This window comes from Trematosphaeria pertusa (genome assembly GCF_010094035.1).
Source record: "Trematosphaeria pertusa strain CBS 122368 unplaced genomic scaffold BU26scaffold_5, whole genome shotgun sequence".
In the NCBI taxonomy this organism is placed as follows: domain Eukaryota; kingdom Fungi; phylum Ascomycota; class Dothideomycetes; order Pleosporales; family Trematosphaeriaceae; genus Trematosphaeria; species Trematosphaeria pertusa.
Genome location: NW_022987216.1, coordinates 58067 through 80601, shown reverse-complemented (window position 1 = coordinate 80601; position 22535 = coordinate 58067). Strand labels below are relative to the sequence as shown.

At 56.9% G+C, this 22535-nt stretch overlaps 9 protein-coding genes across 9 annotated transcripts; 5 read left to right on the top strand and 4 right to left on the bottom strand.

Annotated features, from left to right (window-relative positions):
• Positions 1–230: 230 nt before the first annotated feature.
• Positions 231–3462, bottom strand: BU26DRAFT_264426 (uncharacterized protein). The gene is made up of 4 exons (XM_033821294.1): positions 2864–3462; positions 1144–2798; positions 1016–1096; positions 231–963 (listed from the first exon to the last, which is right to left on the bottom strand). Exons 1-4 carry the CDS (start codon positions 3348–3350, stop codon positions 298–300), a joined length of 2889 nt encoding a protein of 962 aa, XP_033685501.1. The 5' UTR covers positions 3351–3462; the 3' UTR covers positions 231–297.
• A 670-nt stretch (positions 3463–4132) lies between these two features.
• On the bottom strand, positions 4133–4660 carry BU26DRAFT_264483 (uncharacterized protein). Its single transcript, XM_033821295.1, has 3 exons — positions 4541–4660; positions 4279–4463; positions 4133–4201 (listed from the first exon to the last, which is right to left on the bottom strand). Exons 1-2 carry the CDS (start codon positions 4548–4550, stop codon positions 4279–4281), a joined length of 195 nt encoding a protein of 64 aa, XP_033685500.1. The 5' UTR covers positions 4551–4660; the 3' UTR covers positions 4133–4201.
• Positions 4661–5494: 834 nt separating this feature from the next.
• BU26DRAFT_264315 (uncharacterized protein) lies at positions 5495–6817 on the top strand. Its single transcript, XM_033821292.1, has one exon. It carries the CDS (start codon positions 5720–5722, stop codon positions 6512–6514), a length of 795 nt encoding a protein of 264 aa, XP_033685499.1. The 5' UTR covers positions 5495–5719; the 3' UTR covers positions 6515–6817.
• On the top strand, positions 6691–8146 carry BU26DRAFT_264354 (uncharacterized protein). Its single transcript, XM_033821293.1, has 3 exons — positions 6691–6905; positions 6974–7172; positions 7224–8146. Exons 1-3 carry the CDS (start codon positions 6867–6869, stop codon positions 8012–8014), a joined length of 1029 nt encoding a protein of 342 aa, XP_033685498.1. The 5' UTR covers positions 6691–6866; the 3' UTR covers positions 8015–8146.
• A 282-nt stretch (positions 8147–8428) lies between these two features.
• BU26DRAFT_517329 (uncharacterized protein) lies at positions 8429–8878 on the top strand (the record flags this gene model as incomplete). Its single annotated transcript, XM_033828551.1, has 1 exon — positions 8429–8878. Exon 1 carries the CDS (start codon positions 8563–8565, stop codon positions 8875–8877), a length of 315 nt encoding a protein of 104 aa, XP_033685497.1. The 5' UTR covers positions 8429–8562.
• Positions 8879–11961: 3083 nt separating this feature from the next.
• BU26DRAFT_264297 (uncharacterized protein) lies at positions 11962–14694 on the bottom strand. The gene is made up of 3 exons (XM_033821291.1): positions 13996–14694; positions 12747–13946; positions 11962–12695 (listed from the first exon to the last, which is right to left on the bottom strand). The coding sequence occupies exons 1-3, from the start codon at positions 14556–14558 to the stop codon at positions 12104–12106; spliced, it is 2355 nt and encodes a 784-aa protein (XP_033685496.1). The 5' UTR covers positions 14559–14694; the 3' UTR covers positions 11962–12103.
• Positions 14695–15690: 996 nt separating this feature from the next.
• On the bottom strand, positions 15691–17220 carry BU26DRAFT_264273 (uncharacterized protein). Its single transcript, XM_033821290.1, has 4 exons — positions 16923–17220; positions 16671–16870; positions 16306–16612; positions 15691–16247 (listed from the first exon to the last, which is right to left on the bottom strand). The coding sequence occupies exons 1-4, from the start codon at positions 17062–17064 to the stop codon at positions 15775–15777; spliced, it is 1122 nt and encodes a 373-aa protein (XP_033685495.1). The 5' UTR covers positions 17065–17220; the 3' UTR covers positions 15691–15774.
• Positions 17221–17730: 510 nt separating this feature from the next.
• On the top strand, positions 17731–20748 carry BU26DRAFT_453270 (uncharacterized protein). Its single transcript, XM_033824825.1, has 2 exons — positions 17731–19739; positions 19790–20748. The coding sequence occupies exons 1-2, from the start codon at positions 17819–17821 to the stop codon at positions 20488–20490; spliced, it is 2622 nt and encodes an 873-aa protein (XP_033685494.1). The 5' UTR covers positions 17731–17818; the 3' UTR covers positions 20491–20748.
• A 203-nt stretch (positions 20749–20951) lies between these two features.
• BU26DRAFT_264261 (WD domain-containing protein) lies at positions 20952–22418 on the top strand. Its single transcript, XM_033821289.1, has 3 exons — positions 20952–20999; positions 21048–21213; positions 21302–22418. The coding sequence occupies exons 1-3, from the start codon at positions 20959–20961 to the stop codon at positions 22238–22240; spliced, it is 1146 nt and encodes a 381-aa protein (XP_033685493.1). The 5' UTR covers positions 20952–20958; the 3' UTR covers positions 22241–22418.
• Positions 22419–22535: the final 117 nt, after the last annotated feature.

The window sequence follows — 22535 nt, the reverse complement described above, 5'->3', positions numbered from 1 at the left end:
ATAGTACACTCTTGTCGAAATCCTCATCTCTTCCAAGGCATGCGCCTTCACTGCCCCACCAAGAAAATGCTGTGGATATGATTGCTGTTCAAAGTTGCAGACCACCGCCGACCCGAGGACGGAGCTACGAGCTCTCGCCGCCATACATTGCCACCAACGCCTGATTTTCTGTCGAGAATGCGACCATGCATGAAGCCGAGATCCTAATGCCATGACGCCAGATAAATGGGTTGTCGCGAAACAAAGGACCAAAGGAATAGCTGGAGATCGGAATAAAAGCAATCGAACCACCCGACATCATAAACCGCCATTCACAGCAATCAGACGCTTGTTGTTGCCATCTCCGTTCGCGTAACCGCCGTGCTCACAGGACCCGTTCGTCGGAGGCGTCGCCAGCTGCATTGGACTCGGGAGGTTGTCCTGTGTCAGCTTCCATCTGCCGTTTACCACAACGCCATTTGTGTCTCCTTCGCTTGTTGGGTCGACACTATCCTCCAAAGGCGTGAGGCTAGACTCCTCCATATCCATGGGCATGTCATCCGCCGAGAGTGGTGGCGGCGGCGGTGGGGGAGGAGCAGGCGGCATCTCGGTCCTAGTTTTCTTGGGCGAGGCCAAACTACCATCCTCTTCCCTCTTCCGTTTCAGATCTGTCGCAGAGGATTCCGCCGGAGATACTCCAAGAGTCTTCATGTCTTCATCGTCGCTCAGCCCTAGAACGTCATCATCCTGCTCTGTCTTGTCGGCTTTCATATCACCCCGCGGAGTCTCCGGAGTCTTACTCTCTACCGTCTTTCCTCCTCGCGCTGCCTTTTCCTTTTCGCGTTCCACCTTCTTCTTGACGGCCTTGTCCATGAAGTCCTTCACGTAATTCCTGATCGTCTTCTCGTGTTTCGAGCTCACTGGCGCCGTAGGGTCCCTCACTCGTCCGGATTTGTAATCTCCTCGCACAAGCTTCTTGGCAACCTAAAAGACACTGTAAGCAAACCCGACTTGAAAAGCGACCAAGCGTACATACTTCCTTGGATAACCTCTTAACGTCATCCTTTTCGAGCTCTTTGCGATAGCGGGAGGTTACGGTCAGGACGTGCCGCGAGATCTGAGACGGTTAGATATGAAGTCCTAGCACATCGTGGATGCACTCACATTAGCTTCGTAAAGCTTCTCCTGCTTATCCTGTGGCAAGCTACGCCACTTCTCGCCCTTCGACTTCTTCTCTTTGAGTTCTTCGGTAGCAGGCTGCGGGGTAGTGGATGCGGATGCTTGATTGCTCGGCGTGACATTGGCGGTGATACTCGAAATGATGTCTTGAAGCAACTGTGTATCCGACTTAGCCTTAGGCGGGGGCGGGGGCGGCTGGTTAGCTGGCAACGTTGGTCTCGTCCATTGCGTGGAACCGGTGGCGTTGTAGTAGTACGTCGCTCCGTTTTCAGAAGCTGCTTGGAACCACCCGGGAGGCAGAGGGGTTGGATGCGGTCGTGGCCGATGCGGCGGGCGCGGGGGGTTGAAGAATCCAGCAGGACCCCTCGGAGCATTGAAACCACGGGGACCTGACGGCGCACCAGAAGGCGCACCGGACGGACCCTTTGGTGCGGATATCGAAGGCGACTTTGACCGTGATCGCGAACGCTCACGGCCCCTCTCTCGTCGCTCGAAGTGGTGCTCTGCCCGGACTGGTGTGCTGGCGTTGGGATCCCTCTTCATCCTCGGGATCCGATAAGCTATTTCTAGCTTGCTCCAAGCCTCAAGCAATTCGTTGGCAGAGTCCACAACGCGCTCGTCGTCGCACTCGTCCTTGACTTTCTGGATGGCTTCCTCAATCTTGGAGTCCTGGATTTTGTTGCGAGTGATCCTCGGGAGCTTGTGGAGGATGTCGAGCACTTGCAAAACAACATTGGTGTCATCTTTCCAGGTGGTGATAGTCGTCTTGAGAATTTCGTAGCCGTGCATGCGAATGACGCGATGTCCGACCTTCTCATCCCTGCTCTTCTGTATGCGGTCGAGCAACTTGACGGCAATCCATTTCTCCGTGCACAGACGAAGAGCCGCCATGACCTTGGTAACACCGTCCTCCTCGAGAGACTTCGGTTGGAGCTCATTGACGTACTCCTCATCATCTTCGCTGACCTTCTTCTTGCGAGGCTTTTTTGCTACGGCGGTGTCCCAACCGTCGCCATCGTCAATACCGAGCGCCTCGATCGTGGCATGCGACAATTTCGTAGCATTATCGGTCTGCGTCCTCCCGCCGATGAAACCGGTGCAGTTGGGTTCGCCGCAATAACATGGTTGTGGATCTGCGCCATATCGATCGACGTTGTAGTTGAAGACCAACTCTTCGCCTGCTTTGATTTTTCGCTCGGCAAAAATGCCCATGCGCAGCTTGTCCCCAACCACCCACTTGTCCACAAAGCAGTTGGGGTTGCACGAGTGATTGCAGAATCGGCCGAGATTACCTTTCTTTGTCGCATCGACGAATTCACCCTTGGTGAGCGACATGAAGTAGAAGTGCTTGATGCCCTCTTCATCATATTGCACCATGCGACGGCGGAACGCCCGTTCATCGATGATCTCGCCAATGTACTCGAACACAAAATCGCCGGCTTTCAGATCAGCATTCGCCCTCAAACCGAAGCCTTTCTTGTCGGTCTTGATGACGGTCACGTTGGCATACTGCTTCCGCTGAAAGCGCTGGTTTTGGCACTTGCTCCCGCACGAGCAGTCACCCACGCACTCCATTTTCGTCGCGCGGTTAATGCAATCAGAATCATCGCCACAAGCACGATTAATCCTCTCGACGGGGTCTGCGATCTGTGTCAGCGGACGGAGCGAGAAAGGCGTGTGCTGGCGATCAAAGCTAGAGGCTTACCCCACTCCTCGGAACAATCGCACTCCAAGGCATGTTCGGTTGTGCCGATGTACTTGTTGGCGTAGGTGTTTTCTGGGAGGACCACGAAGGTCTGTTTTGCTGCTTCGGTAACATCTGGGTGATCGAGATAAAGCGGCGGCGGGCGTGATACGACCTTCTGGGATGCTGTCCGCGAGAGCTTAGGTGCCTTTCCGGGCTCCATCTTCAATGTGATGTCTCCGCCAAGCACCTCTTCGTGCGCGTCTGGATCAGGAGAAGAAGCTCCGGAGCCTTGCTGCTTGATGGGGGACTGAGATTTCGAGCGCGAATTTATCCGTGGCAGTACGTGGAGGGGCGTGGGCGTGCGGTCTGCGTTTCCTTCTACCTTCACCCGGATTGTGTCGGCATTCTCACCTTCCTCCTCCGCGGGCGCGCCTTCCTCGATCTTCATGTCGCGCAGCTCTGGCTCCAGTTGAGCCGTTTTCTTCTCCGATTCGCCGTCCGACATGGTGGTTGACGATGCGCGCGGTGGGCGTGGTCGGCGGGTTGGAGGCGGGAGGGAGAAGAGGCTTTCAGAACTTAGGGACGCTAAGCGATGTTCCGATTGCTGCTACCCCGTGGTGACAATCATGGCCCGCTTTGCCTAGGCAATAATCCAGCGCGCAGGCAGACCGAATGAGGGTTATTCAAGAGTTATAGCAGCTCGTGAAAGGACAGAGGGAGCACCGCCGCATGCTACTCCTCCCCTGCCTGACAAATGGAGGCAAATCGCGCTACCTCTTGCGACGCAGCGATTCCAGCCGAGCCACAAACTTCGCTATATGTAGTGTAGTCGCGTTCGCTCGAGCAGGAGAACAGAAGGAGTATGGGGACCGCGCTTTAGGGAATCGTTTGAGAATGCTGCCATGGGAGATACCCAGGTCTCGGAGGAATCGGCGCGACCGGAGAGACTGCAGGCGCGGGCGGCGGTCGACGACGCAGGCAGACGGGCGAGCGGCACGAGGCGTCGTTCGGAGGATTCTTGCAGTGCGCCGTTGCGGAGGGTCTGGTTTCGTTGAGCACACGACGGCTTCGAGGTGCGCTCGCCGGAGGAGATTGAAGATGGCCGCTTCCCCATCTCGGCTAAGAAGTTCTGGGCAGCCGAATGACCAGGCTAGTAACTCGAACAGTGCAAACACCGACCGGACGGAGATACAGAGATGCGCACACAATACTATATAAACCGACTACGGCTTCGAGTGTGTCAGCCACGGAGAATCTCTTCTCGTTCGTCGCGGGACCATTTGGCCTTCGGAACGCGCACGCAGGTAGCGAAAGCTTGGCGACGGCTCAGTGTAGTGAGACCAGTTCGTCTGGCTACTGTGTATGAGTTAGTGAGGGCCGGAACATTATCACTCTCGGTTTGGAGCGAAAGACCTTCTGGGTGGAAGACTTGCTTACATGGAGTGTAGCCACTCGCCGCTCTCGCCCCTCCTTGAGCCCCTACAATGACTATTCTCCACCGCCTGGCGACATGATGAATATGCAGTGCATCCGTATTCCTGCACACATCGCTTCCGGATGACTGCAAACAATTGCCCGAAGGAATATGCTACGCATCGTCTTGCGAGCATTATTCTGCCTCGAGGTTCCTTAGCGCCAGCCGCCTCAGAATGTGATCGGGCTTTCCTCTGCAGGCTTGGCTGAGGTTTGACTTACAATAACCCATAGCGAACGGAACTAGAAGCGGCGCTGCTCTGCATACCTTATGCGACCTTCAAGCCGACCCTTGGAATGGTGGCCAAAGAATCTCAGAGATCAGGCGCATCATGTAGAACGGGCAAGTCCGGGTGCCGAGGTTGATACCAACATTGTCACCTCACCCGCTGCTCGGTCTGGAGTTTGCATTGATACGTGAGAAGGACGGCTGTTGATAGGTGGCGTCTTAATTTATGCTGGCGTCGTACGAACTGCTCGCATGCGGTCTGATTCGATCAGAGTGAAGAAACTCTCCACATCCACGTGGACGGGCGCAGAAGGCTGGCACTTGCAGCTGGACCACAGACCAGGTTGGCGCGAGTGTAGACATAGGCTTGTCGAGTCGCTGGCGCCTGCTCTTGGATCGCCCACGCAGAGCAGTGCGCTGTACTCACTGTATGCACTGGTACATGGCTGCTTCAGCAGAAAGGCGTGACAGAGTGTAGCGCACATTTTCACCGGGAGGGCCCGCTGACACTCTCGATGGAAGTTTCCATGGCATCGGGACTCGTGCCGCTCAGCAGGCGCACTGCGCGAACGAGTGCGCAGCAGCCAGCAAATAGATGAACGTCTTCTGCAGCGCAGTACTAGCGACGGGGACGGTAGCGTGCTCCACGACGCGGAGGGTGGGAATCTCAGCCGATAAGATGCGAGCATGGAGCACAGGTATATGGAGGATTTAGCCATTTGCGCTTCTAGCTTCATGCACGCCAGTCCTCACCAGACGCCCGCTCCGCCCAGCGCCAGCTCATGGGCCAGAGACGGTCGTTCATGCGGATGATGGAGCAGAGCGCATGACGGAGCACTGCCACAGCGAGCAGGCAAAATAAGCAGCATGTCGACGGAGGTTGCACGTCTTATCGATTAGGAAATAAGGTTGATGGGATTGCCGAACTGGGCCTAGCGCCTGGCGCCCAATTCCTCGATGACCACAACAACGCGCCGCAGAATCTGCAGCCGTCCCGTCGTCGCAAACCGCCCCGGTCCCCAAGCCGCCAGCTAGTTTACCTCTAACAATAGTGCAATAGAGCGCTTGTGCGGCGACGCGGCCGCGTACATTCGCCGTACGGCCATACTGCCATACTGTACTGTATTGTACAGTACAGCGCCGCCAGCAACCTTGGAACTGTTGCGACGACGATGGAATGCGTGCCGGTATCGCTGCCGCATCTCCCATATCAGGGGCTGCTATGCCGAGGGGCTGTCGATCCGGCGCACAGCGCGCGGGCTCAGTGGGCGGCGGCGGGCGCGACGTGGGATACCGAGGCGGGATATAGAAGTGCTCCTCCATGGGTGAAGTGCCCATTGGTGCTACGTGGCAGAGCAGTCGGCGAGCGTCGGTGTCGATTGTATATAAGAAAGAGGAGCGGCGGCGGCGGCCTGCTGCACAACAGCCCGCGACTCTTTGCCCCGTGGAATCCTTCTCCCGGAATGCGGACAACAGTGCGTCGAGCGCGAGGCATTCCGCTCCTTCGTGGGATGAGGGCATGGACGGCCAGCGCTCCGCGAACACGCCCGGCACACCAGCGCGCCGTCTCGTCTCCCGCGGCCGCAGCGAGCGTTGCAGTGGGCGCCGAGCACTGCGCAGCTGCACGGGAGCAGCCAACGCAAAACCGCGCGAGACGAGCGGTCCACCTGTGTGCGGTATCAGGCATGCCCCCAGTGCGACGACGATTGGCCGCGGGGGGTTCGTCCCGCCGCGGCCCTGTGGCGCCAGCTCCCAGCGACCCGCGAGCGTACACAGGACGAGCAGCGCCTCACATCGATTGGAAATGCACCGGCGGGAGCTGGTCGAGCCCGGCCGCCGCAGCTGAAGCACCCAGCTCCTCCGCCGCGACGCATTGGGCGCCGCGCGCGCGCGAGGCCGCCGTTCTGTTGTTTATCGGGCCAAATTACGTGCTGCAAGTCATCCAGGATAACCGGGCCACACTCTAAACTCGCGTCTTCTGTGTCCCTAATTTCACCAGGCGTTTCCGTCTCTCTCCTTCCCGCGACCAGCCTCATGGTTCTCTTTTGACTCTTCTCTGCCGGCTGGCATGAGGTCCTGGGAACGAACTTTTCTGTTTTTCTGCCTCTCGTTTGATGTGTTCCTCTTCTACTCTCGTTATTGTCCCCCCGTTCGCAGTCGCCGCGACGAGACACGGGTCTCATTCTTACCGCGCGCCTCTGCAGCTACTTTACGGCCTTGTGATCGCTCGTTGCTCAATTTGTCTGGTTGCATTCCCCATCGAATCGCCGCGAGTATTTTGTCGACCGTCGCCCGCTGGATCCTGTAGAGAGACACGACATGGAGCCTGCCCGTGAAGCACCATGGGCAGAGCACGAGGTATGGGCCGCCCGCCGTGGCCGCCGCCCTCCCGTAGCGCCCGCCTGGAAGCTAATTCGCTGTCTCAGAAGGTCTATCTACTCGCCGAAGTACTCAAGGCCGCCCCGGTCCCCTCCCATGTGCTGTTCGATCTCATTCGCAACTCCAACATCCAGCCCCGATGGAACGAGATGGCTTTGCCGCAGGGTAAGTGCGACCCGGGCGCCACGGGGAAGGCGCAGGACGCGCGCCTTCCGTCTTTCCAGGCGGCCCCGACGACGGTATCTGGTCTCTGGGAAATTGCAGAGGCTCGAGTATGGCGTGCTAATGCCCGCGCAGGCCGCTCGCTGCGTTCGTGTCAGATGGCCTACGATAACCTCGCCGCAACCTACTCCGCGGCAGACTACAGGCGCCCACCACTGCCCGCCCCGATCATGTACCCCGGCCCCGACATGCCAAAGAAGCGCCCGCACCAGCCAGAGACTCCGCCCATTGGCCGCCTGCTGCAGCCCCGACCGCCGCAGCCGTACGCGGGCGAATACATAGTCGGCCCAAATCCCTACACCACCGCCGCTATGTCGCCGGTGGGGGAGCCCGCGAGCAAGAAGAAGCGCGGCCGCCCCACGAAGGCGGAGGCCCAGCAGAAAGCGCAAGAGGCGGCCGCACGCGGAGAGGTCTATCCCCCACCACGAAAATCGAGGCCATCAGTCACCGCATCCGAACCAGCGCGAGGAGAGCGCTCATCGCTGGGATCAATTGGGCAGAGTCCCCCGAGCGCCGTCCCTACCGCACCCGGCGGCGCCATGACGCCGCAGCAGACCCAGCCAGAGCAGGGCCCCGAGTCATCATCAGGGAAAAAGAAGCGCGGCAAGCCGACTCCGCTGGAGCTGGAAAAGTCGCAGAGAGCACCAAGTGAAACGGAGTCTCCCCTCGCCTTTGGGTCGGCAGCAGACCCGAGCCGCAGCCAGGCCTACTCCTCCTTCACGCCCATATCCGCACCCTTGCCATCATCTACAGAGCCGAGGGACAGAGACAGAGACAGAGACGTGAGGATGGAGGGAGTTGAAGAATCCCAACCGCAACCCCGGACCACGACACCACACTCGTTTAAAGACACGGTCGGCATATAAGGCGTTTCCTTCGTCACAAAAGCACGAACGGCGGTATCTGTGTTTTGAAAGCGTTCGTACGACTTTTTCACGCAGTCATGACGACCATTTTCATGATACCATTATGGATCTTATGGAGGTATGCTCTGCAAGTCTTCACGCGTGGCATGCATTCATGAGCACCCATTCTGCGAATCTTTTGATTTCCTTCATTTCCTTTTGTCCTGGACACGCTCTCGCTCCCCAAAATTTCCTTCGTAAAATTCTCTTCCAATCTGCATTCGAATGCCTCCCACGAAGTCGAGATGTGACGAGCACATACCTTTAATGTCTTATCCTTATTTGACGACTTCCAAGGACATTGTATCAGTGGCTTTTTTTCACTTCTGCATTTCTTCAATGTGTACGATAGTATCAGACGCTCGGCTTCCGAGTTTTTCCTTATTAACGGCCTTTGTACAAAAGCACCGGCTACAGAGTATCCATAGTAAAGACACAAACATCTTTACGTCCCTTCCTCGTTTCGTCGCAGGATTTCCCCGACCTGGCGTCTCAGGATTCCTGTGTTCATGTTGCACCTGTTCCTGCTCCTGCACGTCAGTGTCTCCGGTCCACTTAGACGAGACGGTACCACGGACAAACTTTTCACAGCTGCTGCACGCCGACTCAGACAGACGGCCAAAATCGTTGGGGTTCCTAATTCGGAGCGCGAGACGACGTTGCCGGCGACACAAAAGGACGGGTCTGGTTTCACCTTCGAAGAGCTTCGCACCACCATCGTTCGGTCGTCCGTGCACATGACCTCCACTGCAGGGGTTCTCGCGTTATCGGCAGCCCATTCTACCCCTCACGTTCAACACCATGCCTCGATATTCTGCGGCTAAGCGCTATTGAAGATCGCAAGGGAAAATGGTGTTCGCGCGGCGCTCAACGGAAGGGCTAAAAGCATGCGTTTTCGGAAGAGCTTGGAAAAAGGCCGAGCGCTTGCGGCTCCCTCATGACTCGAAGCGCATATGCCTGCTGCAGCTGCAGACGCACAACCGCATGCATGTACGCACCAACCCTCCATCCCAAGGGAGCTTCCTGCCCAACCAACTTAGCCTGTTGCTTGACGGCTAAAAGACGTACATCGGAGTCGTGCTTTCTGTAAGTAAGATCTCAGATGTGCAACAGGCCTTGGACACTCGGAGTAGCTGCTGATGCTGTAAGTGGACAGATCTGCATTTTGGCAGTCGAGAGCGAGCCTGCTTTTGCTTGATCGTGTGAGGCTCTTCAAGGGTAAGAATGACGAGCGCTTCCGAAGGTCTGCAATGGCTGGCTCCCACTGACCCGGGCTTCGGACGCTCTGCTTGTCGAAAATCCGCAAATTGGTGATGATGCCGTGCTCCCACCTGTCGACTCCGCTCTCATCCTACCTTCGTATCCCTTCCTTCGAATCAAAGCACGGAGGCTGAACTTTCATGCGCTCATCGAGCTCCGTGCTGTTGCTAATATCCACAGTGGCACCGAATGATTTTTGATGGCTGTGCAATATTCGGCCCCTTCGAGCATCAAATCTAGGTCGCTTTAAGCCTCCACGGTAATAATGAAACGGTCGAGCTTAACGAACCTAGGGATCTCCGGTTTATATTCGCTTCGCCACAGCAATAATGCCACAACAGCCGCATATAATCCGCAATCGGCATGTTATGATCTTCGTTTCCTATACTACAGCCGTCCCGGGAGCTTCTGGAACACGGATCGTTAACGGTGCTTTTATGCCACGGTGTGTAAAGACACTTGGGCGGCTGGTAGCCAACCGATTCGTTTCATTGAGCGCAAAGAGCGGGCTGAGGAGACTTTGCGAGGTCTAAAGGCTTGAAGAGGGATGATTCTTTTCCGAATGCGTGGTGGTACTTGCTGCGTATGCGCTAGCCGGGCTGTCGCAGGTACGTCAGCTGTAGGTCACCCGAGTAAGCGAACAGAGGGAGCACTCGCGAGGAGAAAGTGCTGCGGCGGGAGGTCGCCGCCTCTTGATGGCCCCAGGACATGCCGTCGTCCCCTCCTCTGATCCGATAGTCAGCATCATGACAACGCCATACTATCAATCGATGGGCAGGTAGTCCCATTGCTCACCAGCTGCGATGGACAAGCCAGGCAGAGAGTCCTAGGAGGCTAGTCGAAGTCGGTACTGTGCGCGACCGTCGCGAAGTCTCCGCAAAGCCCCGGAAACATCCTCGAGCTCCTTGTAGAGCGACCGAATGCGCCGTATGTCGACAAGCAAGTAACACCGCGCATGCTTCGCAAGAGATTCCTTAGTGTCCTCATCCCCCAACTAACCTCTCAATATTGGAGCATCGTTAATGTCTCACCTCGCACGGTAACACGCCCGATAGAACGTAAAATCACCCTCCACTCCCCAAGACACGCCTCACGTCTTACTCAACGTACGATCACCGGCACTCGCATGCTAGACACGTCCACACATCCGACCCTCCGTAGCAGTGACGACAACAGCATAAGAGAGGAGCGCAGGACGGGTTTCCCGACACTGACATCGAGGGTCGAGTACCAAACTCAGCTAGGAGCGCTGAACGCCTCCGCGGTAGTATCCGCTCGTTGCTCCAACACGGCAAGTGCCTGGTAGACTAGTCAGTGGTCAACGGTCAGCGAGGTCAATAATGTGGGGGAAGTCCGCGCGCACACGAGTCGATACTCGTGAGGGATGGCTTCTGCCGACGCACTCGATGCCGTGCCCCCCATGGCCGCTTCGCCGCATGCAATATATCGCCGGTGCTTCGTCGGAAAAGGGATGACAAGGTACATTACATAGGACCGGAGAAGCACCGTCTTCCGGTAAGACCAACCTTCTATGAAACACTTGACACAACGGTCTCTCTGCTCTAAGCACACCGGGTAGGTATGTCAGAAAGAGCGGTGACGGCGACAGCGTCGGCGTCGGCGCGGCCCGAAACGGAGAATCCTGTAACGGTTCTGGAGACATGACATGCTCTAACACGATAGTAGTGCACGAGTAAGGAAGGCGGACGGACGATGGGATGACCTTGGTCTGTTGGTCTCGAAACGCTATCGAGCAAGAGTCGGGGGTGTCTGCCGTGAGCACTTAGCATTCTTGGTCTAAATACAGCTACAGTAGACAAGTCTAGAGATCATAGCAAGAGTATAGGCACGCAATGTTTCTGTTCCCTTGAACCTTCCACAGATAGTCCCCCACGCATACGAAACCCCGCAAAGAGCAGTGCTTCTGTACCAGACATCTCAGACGAAGAAAAAGAGTTCATTACTCACTCGCTCAACCGCGTACACTAGTATTTTCATTTCCCAGTCCCCACCGGGTGCACAGGACACAAAATTAAACCAAGCGTTGCGAACACACCGAGCATGACATGGTAGATGCAAGTATCTTCGTGAGAGATTGACATATAAACTCTCTGTGTTGCTATACACAACAGACATGCACGCAGTCGAGCGTGGTGGCCGTCGTGCCAACCAACCAGACCCGTTCGCTATTCCGCTCTATAAACGCATTGCATCTGCAACAGATTTCGCAGCTATCCAGGAGGACCTTTCCATCCATGATTTCCTCCGCTATGCTCGAAAAGTCGCTTGCAGATAATGTGTGTGTGCATGCGCATCTATATCGTGTATCATGAGCCGCTAGGCAAGAAAAGCGCCCTACTCGCATATGGGCTAAAGCATGTATGTATGCCAGCCATCTCGGGATAACCGCCACACGAGAAAGTAAGAAGCCGAGGCAGAAAACCAGCCCGGAACGAGGAAAGGAAAAGGAAAGGGAGAAAACAAAAACAGTTGACGAGGCAGCCATTCCGCCTCGTGGGTATCACCTTGCAGTAGGAGCCCAATCCGAATTCGAACCGATCCGCCGCCGGAAAGAAAACCATGTGTATACCGCACCAGTCGATGCCATTGAACGCCAGCGCAGAACGTATATATCGCTTGGAAACAAGGTCGTGAGAAGGGGAATACCGTTCGTTATCCATTCATAGATGAGGACAGCCAGAGACGCCGTGTACCGGAACCGCTATGCCGAAAATGGGGAAATGCACAAATGTCGTGTGGGAGATCTATCGATCTAGAAAGTGAAGCCACTCACTCAAGCTTATTGAGTTGCAGGCGAAAGGTGTAATCGAGCTGCTCTTTGTCGCAGTACTCGCTGAGGAACTTCAAGCCGAATCGTACAGCCTGGATCGGAGTCGTGTCGTCTTGAATGGGGAGGAAGTATCGGCCGGTAAATCTCGCGCCGTCCACCCTCTCTGGGACTTTGGCGAGCTTCGCGTCCTTCTCTCTGCCAGCCCAGGTCTTCTGATACTGTTTCTCGATGTCTTCAATCGGCAGGCCGATTCTAGCATCCTGCGCGTGTCGAAGGAGTTTGACGTAGTGGTCGGAGAGCGTGTAAAAGTTCGCGATGACTTGGGTATGCTGTTTGACCAGCTCAGGAGGATCCTGAGGCGAATCATGAGCCTTTGGGTTCGGAGCGCGTGGCGCAATGAGCATGCAGATGTGAGCAGCAATGACAGTCGCGAAGTGATTTCGGATACCATCGAGGTGTTGGAAGTCCTTGGTAAGGCGGGCGTAGGCGGCACAAAGGGGTAATAGGGTTTTCCAGGTGTTCTCGACCTCTGCCGGACGGCCGCGCGATTGGGAGAGGAGGTCTCCAGCATAAAAAGCAGTCATGTATGACCTGTTTTGCTGAGTCAGTCATACAGTTTTGACGAAACTGGTAACCACTTACAGGACACATTCGAGCCCTATGACAGCCGCGCGCTTCTGGTCCTCCTTGCTCAACTTGTTGCCTTTCTCACGCTCCATTTTCTGGCCCTCGTACTTGAGCGAACGACCCATCTGATTCAGTTGCTGGGACGCTTGCGAAAGTGCATTGAAGTCAAGCTGCTTCTTGCTATTCAGCGGAGCGGATGTCGGTGCCTTGACGTCGAGGAATTTGGAGCCGGTTGGGGTTGTGCCAGATCTGCCAGGTGTTACATCGAAACCCTCGGATGAGTTCGCTCGCAGCATATTGATAGCTTTATGGTCTTTTCGGGGAGTGACGTATGGGCCTTGGCTCTTCTGTGCGCTTGATTTGTTGGACAACGCGGGAGAGGAGACGACCTGCTCCTTGGGTGTGATAGGACCCTCCTGTAGGGTATGGGCCCGAGGCCGTTTTGACACTCCCTGAGATGCATCATCCTCACTTCGTGGGCGCTTTTCTGTTACTTTTGTGGGGGCAACGGGTGCTTTAGAGCTTGGTGTAGATGACTCGGGTCGACGCGCAGCGACTTTCGGTGTTGGCTTCTTAGTCTGACTTGCAATACCATCCGTCCCTCTCGATCGCGTGTCTAGTGCGCGATCTTTCACGGTTTCTTCACGCTCTTTCCTGTCGCCTGCGCCTTCTCTCTTAGGCGGAAGGTTCAAGAGCCGCTTGATAGTCTCTCGCGACTTCTTCGTGTACTTCAACTTGACGATCAAGCTGGGCTTGGGATTTTCGGTGCGGTTCACAATAACGCCTGACGGAGATTTCTCATTTAGGGACACTGAGCGCTCACGAGATCCACTCTTGGTACCCTCTCCCTGCTTCGGGGCGCGAGGCTCAGGGACAGAGAGCAATTGGCTCTTGCGGTCGGAGGATGACGTGGAGGCATCGGACACAGCACGCTTGCGCTGAGTTTCAATCTTGTCGAGCTCGGCCTGAATATTGGAGGGCAGAGTAGGAGAAAGGATAGCTGGAAGCCCGTACGGATTGCTCAGCGGCTGGTCGACAGGCGACAACAGCGGCGGGAGACCATGTGGAGTCGCATTTGACGCGCCAGACTTATCCAGGTTGATCTTGGAGTCAACAGGCTCAGCCTTCGGAGGCGGTGCTGCCGGTGCTGCAGAAGGTCGCTCCTCCCGAGCGCGCTTCTCTGGCTTCTCGGGTGCGAGTGACTCTGTTGCGGGCCTGTCAATGTATTAGTATTGAGTCAAGACGACAAGAAGAGATGGCATACCGCTTCTGAGGCTTGGTCTCTGGCTTTGGCTGTGCTGGCGGAGGTCGTTTCTCCACGGCCTTCACGCCATTGGTCTGAGCGGAAGTTGCCTTGGTCGCGGGCAGATTGGGTGAGACCTTCTTAGAGCCGGGAGTGATGAGGCCATTGGCTTGCTTTGACTTGTAGTCCGAGAGACTAATCTTCTTCTTCGGTGGCTGATTGGTCGTATTCGAGGCCTGGGACTTTGGTCGCGGCGCGTCGAGCTCATCGTCCTCTCCATGCTGCAGGGTGAAGCAGTCTTGGTACGGCTCGCGGAAGAGGTAGGTGCGGTACTGGAGAAGCTCCTCGTGCGGCTCAAAGAGGTGTCCCATCATCCAGGCCCGCGCCTCGTGTCGCGAATGGTACTTGTACGGATCGAGTGACGGCGTCGAGAGAATATAGGGGGCGCGGGGGACAGCCGTCTTGATGCGTTTGAAGACGCCGTCCAATTTGTCGAGTTCTTTCTGATCTTCGTTGGAAAAGCGCTTGCGCTTGAGCGCCGTGGTGGGCACCGAAGGCTCCGGCGGTCGGTCCGGGCCTGACATTGTGGTGAGCGCGCAGGTGTGTGCGGATTTGCTAGTGATGCTGCGGTTCAGCTAGAGATGTGTTCCGGACGGCGGCGATATTTACGATAAAGTGTGGGGAGGGAGTGGCCGGTCATGAAGCTGGAGGGAAGCGGGCGAAATAAAGGCGCGGCGGGGGTGGGGGTGGTGAATGCGGTCGCCGCGGTGAAGGTGAATCGCAACTCGACGACGCAGGCGCGGGGCCCGGGCGGGGCGCACAATTGGGACCTGAGCAAGCAATGAGCACAATAGCTATAACGCGCCGCCATTGTCCGCGCGCAGCGCCCACGAGGGATATCAGGTACACTCACCGAGCGGGCGGTCGAGGGCGTCAAGTGCTACCTCAGCCTGTGCTTCGCAGTGGTGCTGATGCCGCGCGAGTCGACCATCACGGGGCAGCCAGGTCTGCGGACTCGGCGGAACGCGATCTCGCGAGTGAATGCGGCGGCTTTGGGACAGGTGACGATATCGGCCGGGTGGTGGTGAGGACCGGTAGCAGTTTGTCGGAGGTCATGGCTTGGCGGTTGAGTTGAGGATCAGCCCGATGATGCTTCGTTCCCGCTCATTGGCTGGCGCCGTGCAAGTCTTGATTTTGAACTTGGCGCTCGTCTGCGCCTCCGTCACACTCTCGTCGTTGACTTCTATTTCAGCCTCGAATAGTATACAAGGCGAATCTCATTCTTGAATGTCGTATCAGAGCATTTTAACAGCGTAGCGACAGGACAGTGACACTTGACTACCAAGCCTACATATGTCGCGTCCATATACCTACACTAGTAGTCGTCCGAATGGGAAACCATTGCCAGCGACCGTGCTAAGACATCTACCAACCGTATCCAAATTTCGACATGCTGAAATATTGCTGGCAGAAGAAAAGAACGGTTGACCTCGCACTGAAGGCATCTCGACTCTTGACCGGCCTATTAGCATCCTGTTCATTGACCACACCAGCCGCCGGAAGGCAGCCGCAGCTTTTGCGTTCGCCCTTTTGTTCCACGTTACGCCGCGATCCGTCTCCGGCTGGGCATTAGGCGACTAGCAAGCAGGACAGAGTGAACAGCAGTCGAATTCATCCTTGAGGTGTAGTTCGACGACTCGCTCTAAGCAAAGGTATCGGAGTATGATCCGTAACGTGGGCAAGCATACAGGCCGAGCAACGGCGCATCCAGGGAATCGTCTCCCGACTATTGCTGTTCTTTCACAGTTCTTCATCCTCTGTTTCCTCATCCTCATCCGCAGTTGCTGGGGGCGGCTTTTTCTCTGGAGGCTTGCTGCGCATAGCCGGTCTCCCGAATGGCAGCTCGCGTTGCGGTGGCGGTCCTCCGGCTTCTGAAGGTGCATCTTTCGGCGGCTGTGCGACCGTTGACTGAGACTGGGCTGTCTCGGATGACCTGTCTCGCGTTTGCAGCGCCGACGAGGCTACTGCACCCTCGGCACCTTCTTCTTCAGCCTCGGTCTCCTCGTCGGACCGGTCTGGAGTGACTGCTTCAGGCTCCTCCTCGTCATCCTGCTCTTCTGCCTTGGCCTGGTCGATTTCCATCTGATCAGCATCAGACAGCTGTTCTGGTTCTTCAGGTTCTGGAGCTTTCGCGGGTGCTTTCCGCTTGGATGCACGCGATGCTCCAGCCCTTCGAGGCTTGGTTTCCTCCCTTGTGGATTTGATGGTGGTTGCTATAATTCCCCGCATTAGACATGGTACACATCCGTATAAATGGCATCTTATACCTACCAGCGGACTTATCAACCTTAGCGGTGGCGAGGAGACGGCTCTGGTCTCTGATCTTCCGTTTCTTCTCGTTCAGGAGCTCCATGAACTGCTGGAGCATCGCTGTCTCAGTCTCGGTCTTCGTTTTGATGAAGTCGTCAAGTTGGGCATTGAGCTTCGCAATGGTGTCCTGCTCGCTGCTCACTCTTGATTTCAGGTCTACTAGCTTCCGGAGAGTCTGGGAATGAGCTTGTGCCGACACCTGAGCCCATTCGAAGGGATTAAACTCGAACCCATCATCCCTCGGAAGCAATATCTCCCCCAGAGTGACCTGCCCAAAATTAGCCCAGGCAAATCTGGGGAAGATCACTTCCGGCGGGACTACTCGCCTTGATCCCCTTGACATCCTGCCGAACGGAGATCTCGATATTGTCGCCTTTCAGCGCGTATACCATCCGGACGTTTTCCAAGATCCTAGCACCGTCCCCTTCAGGCTGTTTTTGCAAGAGGAAATGAAACAAAACAGTCTCCCACTCATGGTCGGTGCCTTTGAATTTGTGCTTCAATTTTGCAATATTGCGATGTTTGACTGGAAATACGTGTCAAAGAAGGAAATGACCTCAATTTGGAGACAATCTTACTCTGGGTCACATAAGGACTCTCGCCTTCGCAGCCTACGAGCCGGACGTCGAGTGGATGGGATCCCTCCTGCTGCACCTCGACGACGACTACCTCTCCACCGTCATTGGCAGGCTCGACGGGTATGATGTATCGGCCCTCCATTGTGGCGGCAGTGTTTGACGCGGAGAAGCAGGCTGGACAGGCTTCAAAACCTGCTGGTTTGGGCAGGTTGAGCACGCGACGCGCCAATGATGTTGTGGCGCGGAACTGAGGAGCCTGGAGCAGCCCTAGCGGATCTGATACAGACCCTTGAGGCAGTTGGGGTGATGCCTGTCGGGAAGCACGGGGTGGGCAGCGGGCGCGGCGCGGCGTGCCGGACGAGAAGCAGGAAATTGGCCGACGTTTCACGTCAAGTTGTAGTCGGGAAAGGAGGATGTGAAACGCAGGCGGGCGTGCGACGAAGGCAGTTGAGGTTTATAGTTGTCCCAAAACGGCGAGCCGGGAGCAGTGAATGTGTCGGTGCTGCCTGCCAGGCACGGCGCGCTTGCCCGCTGAGTCAAGCCACGGTCTTGCAGCAGTCTGAGAATAGCAGGCACGGTGAAGGGCTACTGCGGTGCAGCGGTGCAGCAGTGCAGCAGTGCAGCGGTGCAGAGGCGCAGCTGATCTGTCTCCAAGGTACGTCCCCGGCTATAGCACGGCCGGTCTCTATATACGTACACTTCCGCGCCTTTTCGCATCACAGACGCGTCAAGCACGCGCAGTGCAGCCCACGGCCCGTGCGCGCTGTGACACGGCTGACCGCCTGCCCGCCGGCCTCTGCCAAGCCAACGTCGCTTGGGCAGGGCCTGCAGCTGCCGGCCACCTCGATTCTTCGCTCCGCAAGAAACCACCACCGCGCTGCGCGATCACCGCTACCATGGCTGCCAACAAGGGCAGCTTCGCCCAGCGCATGGCCTCCATGGCCTCCACCGCCCCGACCATCGAGAATTGGGACGACGATGGCGACTTCGACGCCGCCGGCGACCTCTTCACCCACTCCATGTCCACCATCCAGTCGCTGTCCTCGCGCGTTTCCGTCCGCTCAGAGTCCAACACCGGCGACGACGACTGGCAGGTCCTCATAACACCCAACGACGAAACCTCCACCACGAATGCCATCAATTCCGCGAAGCTGGCCGGCATCCCGATCCCCACAAGCGTCCCGTCGTCGGCCCTGCTCGGCGGATCCATCAAGCGACTGGGAAAGAAAAAATCGCATCGCAAAATGGCTGTCGACGACGACTGGGGCCACGACCTCGAGCTGCCGTCGGACGCGAATGAGGGATTGAAGCTGAAGGCGCCAATGCCGCGCACGCCGGCGGACGACCAGGACGACTTCGACGACTGGGGCGAGGGCAGCTTGGGCATCCGCTTTGCAGGAACGAGACGGGAGGCTCGCGGCGGCCGCAGCTCGTCCGTTTCGGCCATGAGCCCGAGCATGGGCAGCTGCATGACCCTCGAAAGCGAGGACGATGATTTGACCGGCCTCGTGCTACCGAACGAGCCGCTCGACTTCAATGCACGCCTCGAGAAGCTCAAGCGGAACGAACAGCTACCAACTCCGGACGCCTCTCCGTTGCCCGTCCTCCAGGTCCAGAAGCGCGAGCCACCCCCGACCTCAGTCCCTTCATCAGCACCCGCACCCGGCGTCAGCCCCTCTCCTGCCGCTGCACCACTTGAAACGCCGCCGCTAGAGGGCGAGCCCACCTCGCAACGTCTCGCTGAAGATACTCCAGCACCGAGGCTCAAAGGCGCCGATGATGAGGAAGATTTTCTGGATGGGCTGGACTTTGGTGGGCCCGAGCTTCTCGACACTAAAAAGCTCACCATCAACCGCAACGTCGTGGTCAAGAAGGCGCCATCCAAGCCCCCGGCACCTACAGCTGCTCGTCCAGCCGCTACTCTAACTTTTACTGACAAACCCGAGAAGCCTTCCGTATCCAGGATACCGAGGCCTCTGCCGACTACAACCCGCTCCCGACTTACTCCGGTCTACGAATCCGGGGCTTCAACCCTTGGGCATAGCAGACCAATCCCTACGACCACGAGCGCCCAGCTCCTTCGAGCGAAGCGTTCTGCACCTCTTCTCCGCAACAATCATGGTCCTACCCCGCGAGCCCCCGTGCCGTTCCTCCCTGCAGGCAACTCTAATTCGCAGTCGCACCACGTGATGGCCCGCTCTTCGCAGACGCACCTCCGCCGTGATTCGGATCCCCGTCGTCCTCAGTCTCCGTCTATGCGGTCCTATTCGCGCATGTCTACGACCGACCCTACCGACACTCCCAGCCGGACGGGCTTCCGGAGGGACATGGCTCCTTCGCGCCTTGCGCGTCAACCCCAAAAGATTACGCAACCGCAGGGCCGCAAGCGAATATACGGGGACGGCTCCGAGCTCGAGATCTTCGATGATCTCCCTACATCGGCAAGCAAAGAGAAGCAGTTCGAGAAGGTCCCGCGCAATGTTCCAAGCAACAAGTCTCTGCGAACACAACCGAGCAATTCCCGTCTACCTATGCCCGACCGTATGGCCACACCGCTGCCACAGACCCCTCGAAGTCCGACGAAGATGGACAGCACACCGCGGTTCGCTCGAGACACGGCAGCAAGTAGGAATGCGCGAGAGCAGCGTCTGGCCGGCATTCGGGCCCGAGGCGAAGGGCCAATAGCGCCGACTCAGATAAACTGGAAAGTGCATGTTGCGGCTAGGAGCCCTCATGGCAGTCCCACCGCCCATAGGAAGAGGGGCTCGGGACAGAAGCCACACTTGATCCAGGGATTGTTTCAACCATACGCGAAGAGTAAGTCGAAGTTCGCATCAGCATCAAAAGCCACTGCTAACCATACGCAGCTGAGAAAGGCATGGTATATAACCCTACTCTACAACGGTGGGAAGGGAACGAGGAAGCCCTCGCTCCCTTCTCACACCCTAATACTTCGACAACCACGCTGGCCTTGACGACGGCTAGCACGCCAACCTTTGCCCCACCTAATCATCCTTTCAGCCACTCACACGAGCGTTCACATTCTATATCGCACGCGGCATTGTCTAACATACAGGCTGCGCAGAGGAACGTGTCGTCACGCGCTGTGAAGGTTGCTCCTGCGCCGTCGCCACCGCGTCCTGCTTTGATATCACAGAAGAGCATGCCCCGCGGGGTCCAGTACGAGGGCCGCATGGTGTTCGATCCCGTCAAGATGACATGGCTGAAGGCTCCCCGCCTGTCCGACGATCCTCGGTCGCCGTCCGTCGACATGGACGATGAAGAGGATCCTTTCGCTGGCCTCGACGATCTCAAAGATAATGAGAGCGTTGTTGGGCATGGTGCTGCCGGGGCTGGTGGCAATGGCACCCCGAGTGTCGACGATCCTGCCTTCATCGGAGAAGAATTCGACCTCGGTCCAAGTTTCATTCGAAGGCAGCGGGAAGAAGAGGCGATCTGGCGACGCAAAGTGGAAGGCTGGGTTAGCGGTGATCGTGACAATGGCGAGAGCAAGAATGGTGGGTGGAGATGGGCGATACGCAACTTCGCCGAGGCTGCGAGGAGATAATCGATGCCGGGGGCTGACATTAGGCTCGCATTATACATGACATGAGTTACGACTGCATTGGAGATGGAGTCTGGCGCGTAATGGGCGTTCCGCCAAAAGCTATGAGGCGTCTGGATCGTCTTAGAGATATCCTGAGTGTTACGTCGGGCGTTGGGAAGACCTCGCCTCACTCTAGCGATGCCTTTATGAGTTACGATTTTGGATATGACTGTACGAGCAATGTGCTCTGGATAGAAATGATTATCTGGTTCGATGATTATTCTATTGGCGTTCTGGGTTATGTCCTACAAAGCTGCTAACCGTAATGTCAGACGCATCGGAATATCTAATAGTATATGGCAGAGGTGAGGTAGAGCAGAGTGTGATCGAAGGTGCGGTCGTAGACGACGCGCGATGATTGGCGGAGGGGCGTGGTGGGGTCGATTTGAGAAACCCGCGAGCTCATCGTTTCTACCAACAACAAACAACATGTCGCGTTCAACGGGTGCAGGACACTTCTTTCAGACAACGTGGGTATCTCTCGCCGGCTCACGAAGCCAGCAACTAACGGTAATCAGCTCGGCGCTCAATGAATCAGCCCGCAAAGCCACCAAATCGAAGAACACCAAGGGCAACCCCGTCAAGCTTCAGTCCAAAATTCTCGCCGCCGCCGCAGACCCGCATGATAGCGCGCAGGTCTACGTGGCTGAAGCCGCCGGCAATGTGAAGAGGATAAACCTTGAAGTCGGTCAGACACTGTCCTTCTCAGTCCAGGATTCCGCTCGCCCTTTCTTCCGACCTCCAAGGCAATTGCTGACCGTCGCTGCTGTAGACCACTAACGTATTCGCGACATTCTCGGGTCCTGCCGCGCCTCTTACCTCCGTCGCGGTCTCTACGAAATCGGATACTGTGTTCGCCGGTTGCTGGGACAAGACAATCTGGTCATGGTCGATCTCGACGCGGAAGCTGGGCCGGAGGTTTCACGGACATAGCGACTTCGTGAAGGCGCTGCTGGTATTTGCGCTGCAAGGCAAGGAGCTTCTGCTGTCTGGCTCCGCCGACACGACCATCATCGTCTGGGATGCTGCCACTGGAGAGAAACTGCACACGCTGAAGGGGCATACACGAGGCATCCTCGCACTCGCGCTCGATCCCGCGGAGTACGCGCCTACCAAAGATCGTGTCGTCGTGTTCAGTGCGGGGAGTGATCGCGAGATTCGAAGGTGGAGCATTGGGCTGTCCTCGGCCACGGAGATTCAAGACTCGCACTCCCCAATTATCGCACACGAGACGAATGTGGATGCGATTCACTTCGATTCCGACGACGATCTCTGGACAGCCTCAGCCGACCGCACAGCGAAGTGCCTCTCAAGGGCCAGAAATTGGAAGGAAGACTCTCGCTTCGAACATCCCGACTACGTGCGCGACGTCGTCATTGACGAGGAGGGCGGATGGGTAGTCACGGCCTGCAGAGACGAAGAAGTGAGAGTATGGGAGAGAGGCAGCGGGAAGTTATATCACACCTTCTCCGGCCACTTCGAAGAGGTTACAGGTCTCGTGTTGATGCCAGGGCAGAAAGTGGTCAGTGTTAGCATCGACGGGACCGTCAGGCAGTGGAGTCTGAAGGCGCCAGATCTGGCGGAGGCGATCAAAGAGGCGGAGGATGAGAGATTAGGGAAGACGAAGGAAAGTGAGCCAGAGAAGAATGAGAACGTGATGACGGCCGAAGAGGAGGCGGAGCTAGCGGCATTGATGGAGGACAGCGAGTAGACGCCGCCGCAGGCAATGGCCTAGCGAAGTATCCAACTTCCCTCCTCCACCCCACTTCCTCTACTTCCATCCATCTCATTTCTTTAAGGCTCCTCAACATGGATGCACTGCTCAGCCACTCCAGTGTTTCTGCGAACGTCGCAGCACCGTACTTGACCCAGCAGGCCTTCGATGTGCACGTCTATCTTGCGTCCATACCAACACCATCGCGAGTCCCACGCCCGCGGCACCGAGCTTTTCAGTTCATCGCCCCGTTCGAAGTCGCCTCCTCATCGGATTATCCAATTATACTTAC